General features: G+C 43.2%; 1 protein-coding gene across 8 annotated transcripts in view; it reads right to left on the bottom strand.

Annotated features, from left to right (window-relative positions):
* The window catches only part of BCAS3 (BCAS3 microtubule associated cell migration factor), a 296,812-nt gene that overhangs the window by 216,586 nt on the left and 65,193 nt on the right, over positions 1–15,033 (bottom strand). For all 8 annotated transcript variants that reach the window (XM_054287013.1, XM_054287006.1, XM_054287007.1 and 5 more), the window contains exons 14-15: positions 8,900–9,033; positions 1,335–1,599 (exon numbers count right to left, since the gene is read on the bottom strand). In XM_054287013.1, the coding sequence (XP_054142988.1) occupies positions 1,335–1,599; positions 8,900–9,033 (399 nt within the window). The remainder of the gene's footprint in view (positions 1–1,334; positions 1,600–8,899; positions 9,034–15,033) is intronic.

The raw sequence follows: 15,033 nt of genomic DNA on the forward strand, positions 1-15,033 counted from the left end.
AAAAAGTGTCAAATCTATTCAAAACTTCAAATGTACCTCGGAGGATTGTAAAGGCAACAACTCACTGCAATTTCCCTGGACAGAAAACAGAATTGGCTGGGTGATAGCCACAAATTGACAGTTCCTTCCTCTCCTCTCCAAGATGCTCACAGTTACAAGCAGTTGGATGTGCCATAGCAAACCTTTGAAGCACTCGCCAGCCTGCTTCAGGCTGAGCTGCTGTACAGAGATGAGAGGAAGTGAAATGGTGGATACACAACTGGCTCCAAAGAGGAAGAAAGTTCAGAGCACGTTTTGGGTGCCTTCCAGTGGCTCCAGGCAGAAGAGGATGGCTCCAGAACAGCCACGCACAAACCTTTGTTCAGAGAAGTCCAAAGAAAGGCAAAAATAGAGAGGGTTGTTCTGAGACAAGTCTGGTTCCCTTAATAATCACCAAGTCATAAAACAGTTCCTTTGATTCAGAAATCCCACAAAGGTTCTCTCTATAGCAGAAAGCCCAGCACAATAGTTGGGCTTTCACAAGAACTCCTAATCCTACTCATAATTAGGGCACAGGGACTGTTCCTGGCCATTTTTAATACTCTCAGACTGGAAAAGGGTGGCTACCCCAAACAAGCTGCTATTCAAAGTTCCACTTCCATGGAACTTGTGACTTACTCTCAACAGAAAGGAGGCATAAGGATGCAGCAAATCCTGAATGCAAGCAAAACAGCTTCTAGCACAGACCCCATGAAAGAGGAAGGCTGAAAGCAAAGATAAACTGGAAAAGCTGTGACATTGATAATTTTTGAACATTTTTTGAAGCTCCCCTTCACATCCTTCGAGTTTCTCCAGGAACAGGATGGACAGATCAATTCTGACAGATTTCTTTACCTGTACACATTATTTGTCACATTGTTCCCACACACACAAAAGTAGACAAATCTGTGCCATCATCTCCCCATTGCCTTGTTCCCACATTTCTCATCAAGCAGTACTATTATAGATATCCAGATGTGCTTTGTGATCATCAAGGCCAATGAGCAACGAGAATTTTAGGCAATAAAATTCTTTGAATACAGACCAGTTTACTGCCTGTGTGCTACACGGAAACAAAACTTGAAACATAAAGACCCCCAACCTTTCAGTTTTGAGTAGAAATTATTAACCCATCTGTGATAGGACTGTTTACTTAAAGCAAAGCGCAAGACTAGAACTGATTTTTCCGCAGCGTTTCCACCTTGGCTCATTCCTGCAGTATCTGCATACATAACATATTTTTGCACAATATCTACAGCATTTTATGAAATGCATACCATGCTCATGACAGAAAGGAAGGAAGGAAGTGGATTTACCGTGGAGAGGTGAGCCAGAGGGGCTGCTGGACAGGCCGGGCACGGGGCTGCAGCGCCCGCCCTGCTTCGACGTCAGCTCCTGCTCGATCTCCTCCAGCCCCGCGCTCTTCTGGAAGCGGCTCATGCGATTGACCACCCGTGGGGACATGTGGGTCCTGACACAGGGCTGGCCCCCGTAGGGATTGATGGGGAACACGTGGGAGGTGCCCCGGAGCGTGCTGACCACCACCCAGCGGCAGTCGTGGCTGAAGGAGATGTCCTGTACCTGGAAAAAAGGGTGACAGGGGAATGAAGCCACCGACGTGCACGCCTCCAACACAGGGGTCGTGTCTCAAACACAAATCTGAACTGGAAATGGGAAAAAAATTCCCTCACATTTAGGCAATAACTTGAATTTTGATGCATTCACTATATACACTGTAATTCACAGCTCCAAATTTTGTGTACTTTTCAACATATTCTGAGATTATGACAACAAACCATGCTGCAAAGTGCCGCAGAAAGCCACAAGATCTTGATATAGTTTTCAAACAGAATTTTGTTCTAAAAAGAGCTGGGAAATTGTTTCAATTGCATGCTTTGTATTTGCTTGTTTAATCTTCAGAGATTGCCCAAAAACGGGAAAAGGGAGGGATGAGAACAAAAGAGAGAGATCTCACCACTGCGCCTGAATTTGACAAATACTGGCACAAGTCTTATTTTAGCTTAAAATGGTCAGTTTTGAAGCAAATATAAAAATACAGTTAAACATTTTCCACTAGGGTTACTCCTTGCATAGATCTCAGATACGAAGTCCAGAAGGATTTAATTCTCTTTCAAGTGTGCTTTACACAACGCTTTGATGGAAAGCAAATTCTTGTTCCTGAAGGAATGCTTTAAAAGAGAGATTAAAGTTTGTTTCCAAGCCCGTCCTGGCAGACAACTCAAGAAAACAAGTAGTCGAAGTTAAAATGATTTATCATAGAGAAAAAAAGTCCTGAAACAATTCTTCCAAAAATGTTTTTAAAGGTAAAAGCTGACTAAAAGGAACCGTGGACACAAGTGGGATTTACCACAGCAAACAAATATATAGACGAAGGATTAGTTTTCATTATATTATTAAACAGCATAAGCTAAATAAAATTCTTTAAGATTTCACTGAAGCCAGTTTTACAATGCACTAGGTACTCAAATTGGAGTAAACACTGATAAAATCTTGACAAATATCCCAGAAATGCACTCCAGCTATTCCAGACAAAAGCAGCAAAGTATTCATCCAAGTGCCAGTTTCCAACTGGGCCCGAAGCCTCGGAGATAAAAAAAGGATTTAAGTCTGGTGACTTGTGACAAGATATTTGATTGGCAGACTGTCACTACACAAAATGCTTCATCAACATTACTGAGATCAACTAAACCCAGCGCTGCACACCTGCTCCTTTCAGTCCTGGTGACATCCCAAAGGAGGCAGCTCAGAGAGCTCCCAAAGCTGACAGCTTTGGCACTTCCAGGATTCAGCTCTGAACACCAACAGTGCAGCACTCGGAGCTCTGAGCTGGCTTACAAAGTGTTTCACCTTAACAGGCTGCTCAGAAGGGATTAGAGACCCCACAGGGATTAATAAGGGCGCCAAAAAAAACCCAAAGGCCATGGAGTCAGGGAAAACGACGGCACCAAGAGCATTTCAGTACTTGCTGTTAAAGTGGCAAATTCTCCTGGTCAAAACCAAACATATGAACTGTGTAAAAACTGCCACTCTCAGTTACAGCAGAACTATGAGATGACAGAAAAAAATTCCATCTCACTGTAGCATGCAACAAAATGTGTGTTTCTACTTTAGTACTCAGTTTCCAGTTGGCACCCTGAGGGTTATGTTCTTTCAAAAACTACACACAACAGCCCTGGCAAATGACAACCCCAGCCAAGAAATGAGAAACAATCACTACAGGATGTTTTCTTTTCCTCAGTGTAAACATTACACAGAAAAAAGTATTCCTGATCTACAGGAAGAAAGTGTGGAACTCCATAATCCCAAACGCTCTCTTTAAAAAAGTGCTCAAACACTGGCTGCAGTCAGAGGGGGCATCGTGGCCATGGCTGCCTGAAACATGGCTGAAACCTCAAAGGCAGAAGGGTTCTAATGCTCAGGAATAACATGGAAAAAAGCATTGACAGAAGAGCGTGCAATGAATAAAGATTTACAGGAACAGAGCTATGAAACCCTGCTCAGCAGCGGCAGAGTATTTTGGAAGCTGCAGTTCCTCGTGATTCACCTATGGCTCACTGGTCTCATTTGTCTTTCACAGACCCAGGAGGAGCAGCAGAACCACAGGCAGTCCAAGGAGCTGATTCAGAGAATATTTCCAATTCCAAGGGCATGAATTAAACACGCTCACACCAAACCAGCACAAACCCATCTGTGCAACACGAAGGAGCCCAGAACTCCCCAGGAGAACTGGAAGAAGGCTTGGACCAGGCTGAAAGGACAATGCTCATCGTGGCAGTCTCACAAACAACTTCAAAAATCAGCTGTGTCCATGAATAAAGCTCTATAAATTATGCCTGGGCTGTGCTGTTCCCCACCACGTTCCTGTACATTACGCCGAGTTCTCGACTGCTCAGAGTATAAACAAACTGCACAGTGGCCCATTAGTGGTTTTCAAGTTTATGCTAAGCGTTGCAGTTTATTGCTGTTCTTTAGGTTAATGTACTATTATTTCATGTATTTATAATATATTTCTGGATTTGTTGTTAATTATGATGTAATGTTTAGATACCAAAGATCAATCAAGACCCCATAGTGTTTACAGATATATGTTAATAAAGTCCAAAGTACAGCAGATCTCTCACGATGCAAAGTTTATTCCATAGCTCAAGGTCAATGCCACATTTAATACTCACGTCTGTATTTTAAAATTTTATCTATCCTCTTCTGTCTGGACCAGTAAAGGGAGTTACAGACCTGAAATTTCGTTCAATTTGGGAACCTATAAGATGTTTTCAAATTCTTTTCAGTCTAGACTCTCCATCTTTCTTGCAGACTACCTTCAGGTACTGCAAGGCCACAAATGCACCACTCCAAAGCCTCTTTTGCAGGCTGAACAATCCCAATTCTCTTAGCCTTTCCTCATATGAGAGGGGCTCCAGCTCTCTAAACATTTTGGTGGCCTCCTCTGGACATCCTCCAAAAGGTCAATGTGCTTCCTGTCTTCTCCTGCTTCCCTCCAATTACTCTTCTTCATAACTTCCACTTCTCTATTTCCCTGTGCTTTGAACATTATGATGTAAAATCCTCCAGAAAACTGAATTAAAATGTAGCTACCACTCAGAGCCTGCCCTGAGTGACACAGTCAGGTAATTTAATATACAGAGTCCTCCAAGGACACAGCACATGTGAGCAGCTCCACAGAGGATCAGCTTTCAATACTGTACAGATCAAAAAACAATTTCTGAATCACAGAATCACAGGATGGGTTGGGTTGGAAGGGCCACAGAAGTTCATCTGGCCCAAGCTCCCTGCTCAAACAGGGTCAGCCCAGAGCACCTGGCACAGGACTGTGTCCAGGTAAATCACATAACAGAAAACCAACCTCAGTGCTGAACCCTGGATTTCAACAATAATGATCAGAAATAAATCACATTTTGATCCTCCTAGCACTCTTCTTTTCCTTCTTACCACCCCTCTGTCAGCTGTGTGGAGTTACACCAGGTGCAATCTGTGTATTCTTGTGCATTTTACTGCATTTAATTAAACTTGGAGAGTAGGAGCAGCAATGCTGCAACAGGAACGTGACCTGTTCATGATCACTGTGCTGTGTCACAGAGAAAAAACACCCAGATTTGAAGCACAGGACTCAAGTATTGAATTATGCTGTGCAGGGAGATGGCAGAAAGAAAACACCAGTATCATTAAGAAATGAGAAAGAGCAGCAGTCCCGAGGAGGTAAGGGTCAAAATAAATTAGAAAACTGGTCTGTATGTGAATTTTTTTGGCTGAGAAAATTAAGGAAATGATGTAGCAACAAACATAAATGAAAAAATAATAAAATCACGGTCTACACAACATGATTTATCAGACCCACACAGATCCAACTGTGTCTCCCCAAGTCCTCAACAGTGATTTCAGTTCTGTGTAAAGCAAGGGCAGAATGTGGGCGCAGGAGAGATCCACGTGGGGCCTCTAACAGAGCTGAGCTCTCCGTCAGTGTCTGAGCCTGCAAATGCTGCTCAGGGCTCAGCTCCCCAGGGCAGCCAAGCTGCAGTCAGAAGCAGCAGCTTCTTCTTGGCAGCTCTCATCTGCCACTAATCAACTTCCCAAACCAATCGTGATTATTTCAAGCCCATCCTCAGCTTCTTTCCTAGAAATAAGAAAGTCTTCCCAGTTTTACAGAGTCTATTTCAATAACTGCAACTATGAACATGTCACAGACAGGAAGGGATTTCTCAAGGCCATGAAGACTCACATCCAATACCTGGAAGTTGTTCCAATATTTCACTACCTGGGCACAGGGTATGACACAACCTTGAGCAGTCTCTGTGGAATCACTTCACTGTGGAAACATTCCTGCATTCCCTGGAAAAGCCTCACACCAGCAGCCAGGCTGGAATGTTTTTATCATTCCCTGTTTACCTTCTCCAGCTGAAGGCAGTTCTAGCTGCAGTTTGGGAATAACAAGAGTCTGACAGAGTACAGGATTACACAGGGGCTGGCCAGCAGCCAGCTGATGCTATCGTTACGTTTATTTGTCCTAGGCTGAGATAATGCTGTTTTCAGGGATTTTGTTTTTGCTGTTTACAATTTCAGATCAAAGAGAAAGGATCATCAGGTGACAGGCTAACTTTCATCTGCAAGTAAATGAGCTTCCTCAGTTCAAAACATGCTATGCCTTCATTAAAAACCTTCCAGAATGCTCTTGGGTAAAAATATGAGTGCAGTAAGCGTTGCCTCACTACAGGAGCTGGAGGACAAGCAGATGTATCCTTAACCAAAATGTGCAGCACATACACGTGCACATTTCTCCTCTTTCCAGCTGAACTGTGCAAGCACAGATCCTCTGAGAGGTTCAGCTCTGACTCAGTAAAATACAGCCAGCCCTTGCAATGGACCCTCCTGGTGTTACCCAGTGCTGCTCTTTGTCCTCTTAAGGGAAAAAAAATATAAAATCTAGAGCACAAGTGGCACTCAAAGGCTAAAAGATCTTAATCTGGTACAACCAAACAGGGATTCTGTGTGTGCTTGCAGAACAGTGACTGTGAGCACTGTGACCTTGGGACTCAGTGAATTATCTGAGCACTTCACATTCTGCCATGGTCATTGTCTTCACAACTCCCTTCTGAGGCAGAGGCCCACCTTCCATCCCACCCCATCTCCATCTGAGTCACAAAAAGGAGATTTTGGGAAAAGTGGGGTGAAGCTCTGTCAGCCAAAATCTCACATACAAAAGCAGAGCTGATTTCAGCAGGGACATTAAAATCCCACATATAACGTGGCCATAATGATGATGTTTAAACAATTTATAATGGGTACGAGCTAAACAAATTCTGACACTGATAATCACTCATGTCCATCAACACAAATTAGAACTTTTTATAGCTCCAGTACAGAAGGTGACCTTTAAGACCATTGGCCTTGATTCACAGTTAGTTTTAAACCAGAGGGGAAAAAAAGAAAAAAGGAAAAAGGTCTGGTGGCAAATGTATAAATACTGTTCTAACCAGACAGGAGGTACAGAGGCTCCCAGTGTGGGCTGCACTGAGAGTTTTATATTGAACAGCCTCCAAAATTCTTGTCTAATGCTCCTCATACGTGAAATTCACACAACAGAAGAGCAACATCAGCAAACTCTCCTCTCATTGAACAGCTACAAGTGCTGTTATTCCAAAAGAAAAAAAAGCGAAACAATCCCTCATATTATATAAATATTTCAAACTATGTGTGTTGAGAATCACAGGTACCAATGCAATATTGTTTAATTATCCAGGGAGCTGTGAAATCCACCAACACACCTCAGACTGGTAAGAATTTTCTCCATTTTATGCCATTCCAAAAGCTATACTGTTCACATCCCAAAAGAAAACTGTGTGGCAAACTAGGAAAAAATTTTACTATGTTGATTCTGAGAATTTTAATGCAATGCTTTCACAGAGATGCTAATACTATATCCCAAAAAAACATGTATCAATAAGGGTTTCTTCTCTAAAACATATTCTGTCTGGTTTCCAATGTGTGCCTTGAAAACAAATTTATCAGCTGTAAAAACCAGAAGAACATCTTTGTTCCTCATGACTGAAGTCCTGTGCTTTGGGTTTCAATATTGAGTCTTTGTACGAAGGGAGAACAAAAATAACTCTAAAACATTAAACACCTTATAGAACGTGCCCAAGTAGATGGCAGAGTATGTACATACACACACATCTCACTGCTCTTTGTAATATTTATAAAAACTACTTGTTAGAACTAAATATATTATCCCAAATGAACAGTTTTTCCTAATTTCCTCTCACTTTCCAGATGGGTTATTCCTTCTTATAGCAAACCATTGCCTGTAACAGCAATTCCACTTTTCCAGAATGGCAGCAGGAAAGCTTTAGAGTATTTAAACTACCAGAAATGTAAATTCACCCAGATCAAAACTTGATCAACCACTGCTAAACTCAATAAAGCTTTCACATTCCACTTGTTACAAAAGTATGGTGAGAAACTTGAGGGAAACTGCTCAACTCACAGCAAAAAAAAGGTTTGAAGGAACTGTTATCAGGTACCAGAACCAGCCAAGCTCCCAGTGCCAGGGTGACAATCCCAGAGCCCCAGGCTGTCCCTGTCACTGTGCTTTACATCTGTGCTGCCCGTGTGTAATTGCATCAGCAAGTGCAACACTCATTCCTTACCCTGTGGTGACATTTTTATTCCTGTGTTTAAAGCAGGTTCCTCAGCAGTTCCTCATGCTCCAAAGGTGAGGCTCTGCCATAAGGACTCGAGCAGAACTCGCTGCTGCCACAGGCACAGCCCTGCCAGTGAGAGCAGATCCCTTTTCCCCACCTCACAGCAAATCACTTCACTGAGCATTGCTTAAAATACAATTCCAGACTTCCCCACCCTTGGACAATATCCTAACTTAGCCCTCCATCTCTGACAGGGGGATTTTTCAACAGGGAAGTTAAACTGGGGAGTCTCTGCAGGTTCCCCCACAGTGCCAAGAAAAGTTAATCACAGCCTTTTGATTAACTCTTCCTTTCAACTCTTTAATTGTCTGTCTGTGGCTTTTACCACCAGAGTCAGGCAAACGCTGACAGTTCCCTCACGGGCACGAGACAAATGTTGAACATGTTACATGAGAAAAGGTTAAGTGCAAACACAGCCAATAATCAGGGCTCTTTGGAGGCAGTGCCAGATCTGAATAAATCTGACAGCACCTCATTGCAAAGGGCAAGAATTTATTATTGTCCAGGTTAAACGCTCTGCTCTTATCCCTTCTGTGGCTGGAGCACAAGAAAGGCTCTTTGTGTGCTGAAACAAACATTAAAGTGCCAACATTCACAGAATGTATAAGGTGCCTGGGGATTATTCCTCAGCAAAGAGTTTCACTTACTTTGGCTTCGGTCTCTCCCCGGTGAAGTGTGTACAAGTGATGGACGGCACTTTGTGATGATGACCAAGGATGTGTCAGGATTTGGAAAACATGGAAATCATGGCCTAATGTGTCAGTGGTGACCAGCAACATCCCTGGGGAAAAAAAAGAGAAAAAAGAAACACAAAAGCACAAAAGATTAATCACTGCAAAAGAGACTTAAAGTGACTGTCTAAAAAACACTGAGTGTGGCCTACATTTGGGGTTTGGAAACAGAAGAAAACACAGAAAATTACTGAATTGAAAGGGATTCACCTCATAAAAATGAATCAGGACTTCAACTGAAATCATATTCACAGTACTACTACTTAAGTATTAAAATATTAAGATAGTATTACAACACAAATCTATAAAAACATCTGAAAAATCTGATTATTCCAACTATATCTGAGAACTGTGTGACCAATATGAAGCATTGAAGTGATGAATGTTACAGCAAAACCCCAAAATGCTCTTCCTTGGGCAAGAGCCAGTCTGAAAAAGATTGATGTCTCCACAATAACAATTTTTGGAAGAAGAGATTATCGAAATCCAGCCAGAACAGCCCATACCAAAACAATCCTGAGGAAGCATCTTCCTTGTAAATGAAAGGAACTGTCTGATTTATTGGTGAAAAGCAGAGTTGAGAGCTTCAAATTAAACACTAAATGAGGTACCAGGTTCATTGGAAACAGGTCACCGGTGGAGGTACTGAAATGATTCAATTAGATCAGCAGAACCACAGTAACTTACATTTGCTATTTACTTTTTTATCCCACAATGTCTCAGCCCACACCATAACCCAGTTTTTTACAAAGATACTTGAAGTCAATTTGCCATAAATTTATAGCAATTTATACAAAACATTAGGTATTTTTGTACATACAAGGACAATACAGCATTATGACAGAACTTAGGATTACAGTAACAAACTACAGATTTATTTTTCTGCTATTAATGAAATTTAATAGGTTATCACCCAAAGTAACCCTCTGACATTCAGTTAACAAGTACAAAGTGATTTTAGCAGTTTAATAGTGACATTCTAAATAATTTTCAAGGTACTCATCTATTATAGAAAAACCAGGAATTCCCACTTGGGTCTGCTGCAACATTTCTCCACATAAAGCAAACTGAAATCTTTTATCCTGCAGGAAGAGAACTTAGTCCCCCTGTTTTACATGACACTTATTCAGAGGATAAATGGTTATCTTATTTCTGCCATAAACGAGTGTCCATTGCCTTCATTTATTTACAGGTGATACCTGAAATTGCTTTTCCCTCTGCTGCCCCAGATACCAACAGCACACAACTGAAACTTCTCACACGTTACCACTGATTCTCTACCTTATGACAGTTGTAAAATTCCAGTATTAAACAGTAAAATTCTAGTATTAAACTGTAAAAAGCATGCCAAGCAGCACAATAAAAATTAAGCGTGATCAGCTTTTCTAGGGACACCATTTCATCACTAGCTTGATATCCTGAGTGTTTTCCCCCTGTGGCAATCCTGGAATCCAAGAGATTGGGTCCTTTAGGCCCAGACAGAAAAATTTCTGTCTTTTCTTCCTGGTCTTTAGGCCCAGAAAGAAAAATTCCTTCGGCCTCAGAGGCTGAAGGCTTGGTCCCATGGGTCCCATGTCCTGAAACCTCACCCAGGGTAACGCAGCACCCTCAGAGCCTGCGTGGCACCAACAGGGCACACTCAGCTTCTCCAAAACCTCTGAAAGAAGGATCCTGTGAAGGCAAACACGCAGTTCCAAGGTGCTGAGGCCCACCAGCAGCAAGGTACAAAATCCAAATTACTCTCAGAGACACAACTGCCTCCAAGCCTCCCCTGAGCTTGACCACTGGGGCTGGCAGGGCCGGGCCCGGCGCGGCCACCCACGCTGCACCCAGGCATTTCCTGCAGCTCGCACAAACGCAGCAGCTCACATCTGAGCTCAGCAAGATTCCCTCCAGCAGACACACTTTTACTGTTCCCGGCTGTTCCTCCGGCCCCGAGTGTTAGAAATGAAAGGGAGTTTGTTATGGAGCTGAGAAATCCGGGAGAGCGCTGGGGTATTATGTTTGGGCGGTAAGGCATGTGAGCTGAGGTTGGTCTGGATGTTAATGTTGGCTTAACTGGCAATTTCCTTGATTTGTAGTGACTGTGTTGATAGGAAATACAGCTCAAGTTGCTCCGGTGCGAGGCAGCCAAGCCTTTCGTGTGGGATTATGCACACAATTTGCATTAATTCTGTTCTGCAACATCACAAACTACACTTCCCCTCCAGTGAAGTGTGCGGTCCTCAATAATATATAGCATTATATATAGCATTTCCAGCAGAGAAAGCTGGAAGCAAAGAGGGGTTTGTGTGCTGGAATCAGGCTGCTGCTGTTACTGGAGTGAGGATATTCCAAAAGATCTAATTCAACCCAGGAAGAATTTATCTTCTCTATTCCCATGCTTGTCTCTCCTCATGCTTTAGACAGCTTTATACAGACATGGAGGTGCTTTGGGTCCTTTCGTGCTCTCTCTTACTCCTGATGGAAAGGACCTTTGGAGAAGAAGCTGGAGGAGATGGGTCCATAAGATTTCTCTGAATACTGAGCAGACAAGCTCTGCAAACAGATATTTTTTCCTCCCCCAAGGCTTGAGAAGTCTTTTATAAATACAGACCCAGGGCTGAGCACACCCAGAGATCCCAGCAGAGCCTTCTTCCTGTGGATCCCAGCACACAGCACGATGCACTCAAGATGGTAAAAAACCCCTAAATCTGCCAAAAATCTGTCTGGAACTGGAGACAAAACGCTGTGCAATGATCCCAAGCCGGTGAAAACACAGGATCACCACCCTTGTTGTCCATGCAATCCAGGGGTGTTCAGCTCAGCAGGATCTGGTTTCCAGCGCTGGCGAGAGCCGCAGGTGTCTGTGGGCAGCACAGGCAGGGCATCATCCCCTGCTCCTCACAGGCTCCTTCCCAACCCTCAGTGCTGTCATCAGGCACAGCAGGGCTCACTCTGGGCACAAACACCAAAACCTGTGGCACAGGAGCCCCCAGAACCCATGGTGGTCCCTGTTTGTGCCTTCAGTGACACCCTGGATCCCAGAGCCACAGCTGTGACATTCACCCGAGTACCTGCAGCTCTGAGCAGCTCCAGATGATGCTCCCAGCTCTTGGTTCCATGTGTGCATTGCCTTTGGGATTTTTGGGTTTGGTTTGGGGTTTCTCTTCTCTGTTTTTGCTAACTTGAAGGAGTACAGAGGTGAAAGATAATACATTTGTGGCTGGAAAGGAATTGACTTAAAAATAGAAAGATGAGTGGTATCTGATTTGGCAGTTTGTGTCTGATCTAAACTCCTGCTGCCTGTCTCATTTGGAATGAATGCATTTATTAGATGAAAGCCCAGGGAAAAAAGGCCCTTCACTTGTATTAGAGACTCTTTTTCAGTAAGTTGAAGGAGGCCCTTTCACACCCACATTTGCATTTGAAGTACAAATATATTCTGGCAGGACTTGTATCAACACGGAGGTCCCAAGCACAACACCACAGATGGGAAAGAACGTGTATTTATAAAACAGCATTCTGAAATCTCTTCCTTGCCCCTGTTATTCAAACAATAAATCACCCATGTTTCAGAACACTGGGCTGGGGTTTGTGGTGGGATTTTCCAGCTCTCATTACTTCACACTGAAGAATCCCAGTTTTCCATTATCACAGCTCAGCCATTTTGTTTCTCTCTCCATCTCCCTGCCGCATCCCAGCAGGAATTCCTAATCCCAGTGGAGAAACACAAACCAGAATCCTGGTCCTACCTCACTTTCACTTTCAAGTGCAGGAAACTTCAACTCAGGCTTCTGAAGAGGCCTTGTCACAGTTCTCCCAAAGTTGTTTAGAAGGAAATACAGGTTAAAGCCGTGCTAAGTTCAATCTGAATGTTTTCTCCTATGAGGGACTTTATGGGTGAATAATCAGAGATGAAAAGTGAATAATTCTTGAGGATTTCCTGCTTATTTTTCCAACTGGCATTAATCCCTGTTTAACAGATAACAGCTGAAATCCATTGGAAGTCTTACATACACAGGACCCAGTGGAAATTTATGTGCAAACCAGATTTCATTTAGTATATATCTTATTGCAAAAATTCTGATTTTGCTTATCCACAGTACGAGGGTGCAGCCAGATTAAATTAATGACTGTTTTACTGTGTGGTTGTTTTAAGTCCACAGAGATGATTAAAATCCAGTTTCAAAGGAAGAGATATCCTAGACAGGGAAAAAAAAATTAGCAAAGCTTTGTTTTACCTGCCCTAATTTACAGCTTCCTACTTTTCCTGCATTCTGTTTGGGGAAACAATCAGCTTCTTTCAGGACAGAAATAAAAACACGAGGAATATATGCATAAAAGGAAAAACCAGTACAGATGTAGACTGTGGCTTAAGAGCTATTTCTGCAGTATCAGAAGACTAAACCAGACTCTGGCCTGGCCATAAACTAAGCCCACGCCCTAAATGAGGTGCCAAGCCACAAAAAGCATTTGCGTCAACTGGGAATACAAGGAAAAGAGAAGGCTGCTAATTATAGGGGCTGGAAGCGGAAGGGGAGCGCTGGGAGCCGAGGCTGCGCCGTGTTTATCTGGGAGCTTCCTCCCCTGTGAGCCCGGCCCCAGGCTGGCACTGCAGCTCTGATGGGACACCCGGTCCTCAAATCCCCAGGGCAAATTAGAGAGCGCTGGGAGAGCCGGGCAGCCCCACCACATCCCATCTGTAACACCTCCCTAATTGCAGAGCTGTTGATTGCATGCATATAAATGAGGTCCTCACGCGTGGAGCTTCCCTTCAGTTTTCAGAGGGTTTTCCATTTCCCCAAACTGTGTCACTCTGCCAGCACTCACTGAAGGATCCAACACCTTCAAGGTCTGTTGGATTTCTGTTCAAAACACCAAGGGCATAAGTGCTGGGGATCAGGCACACATCGGTGGGGAGGAAATGCGGATCCACGGGCAGACTGGATTTAGGAATGCAACCCTCAGATTTCCATGCCCAGCCACGGAGAGACCAGCCCAGCCACTGCACCAACTCACTGCCTGTCCAAAAAGTGATTAAAAATACGAACTCTCACACTTCAGTTTGGAAATCTGCACTGGGATCCCACACAAGGCTGGTACTGAGCTTTGGAGAGTCCCAAATTACAGGCTCAGAGTGCTCAGTGACTTAGAGCAGCTCCTGGTTCTGTCCATACGGATTCCTCCTGGCACTGCCACCTTCCACAGGCTCCCTGGGACAGGATTCCTGTTCCACTGAGCTCCCTGGGCTGAGCAATTGCATTCATGGGACAAAGTTTATATGGCCCATGGTTGTCTGAGGCATTGGGACTGAGCAGCTTTATTTATACCCACTCAACCCCTCTCCCATGCAAGTGAAAATACAGCCCAAACATCAGAGCTGCTCAAGCCCTGGGTACTCCCAAGTGGACCATGTGCTGCAGTTACAAAACTGGGTGTCAAAAAAACCTTAACTAAATAATGAAGTTCTGATTTTAGCAAAATTCACCGCAAAATAAACGCAAGCACGTAAAGATTTAATGTAAATATTTAAAAAATCCCAAGAAGTCAAAAGAAAGACAAGCAAAATAAAATATTATTTTGTGAATAAATAACTCCCTATGACTCCTTTAACTCCTAAAATAATCCATGGCTACAGCTCTTCCTTCACAACCAACCCAAAACGCAATTCTTGATCAAGCCATCAATCATCAAGGATTCCTCCTTTTGGTGACATGGGACAGAGGGACACAACATTTGTAACTGCAGCTCACCAAACTGCCTTAATTTGAACATATTTGTCTTCCAAGGGAATAATTCAAGCTGAAAACCAGAAGAAAATTAACAGAAAAGCTGAAGAATTATTCTGTCATTAAATAATTACAGCTTGATTGACTCTCCAGAAGTGTTTTCCTGCCCACTTTCTCTGATCAATGGGAAAAAACTTGAGCAGAGATGTTCCAATTTCACCCTCTTTAACGATTAACTCAAGGCCACTGTCACATTTCAATATAGAATATTAAAATAATCAGAGCAATTTCAGGTCTGTTAAAGGTGCAGTCAGGCATCCCAAGGGGGACACAGTTTAA

This window comes from Melozone crissalis, unplaced genomic scaffold (assembly GCF_028551555.1).
Source record: "Melozone crissalis strain CALT ecotype California unplaced genomic scaffold, PUWL_Pcris_2 ptg000057l_1, whole genome shotgun sequence".
NCBI classification, from domain to species: domain Eukaryota; kingdom Metazoa; phylum Chordata; class Aves; order Passeriformes; family Passerellidae; genus Melozone; species Melozone crissalis.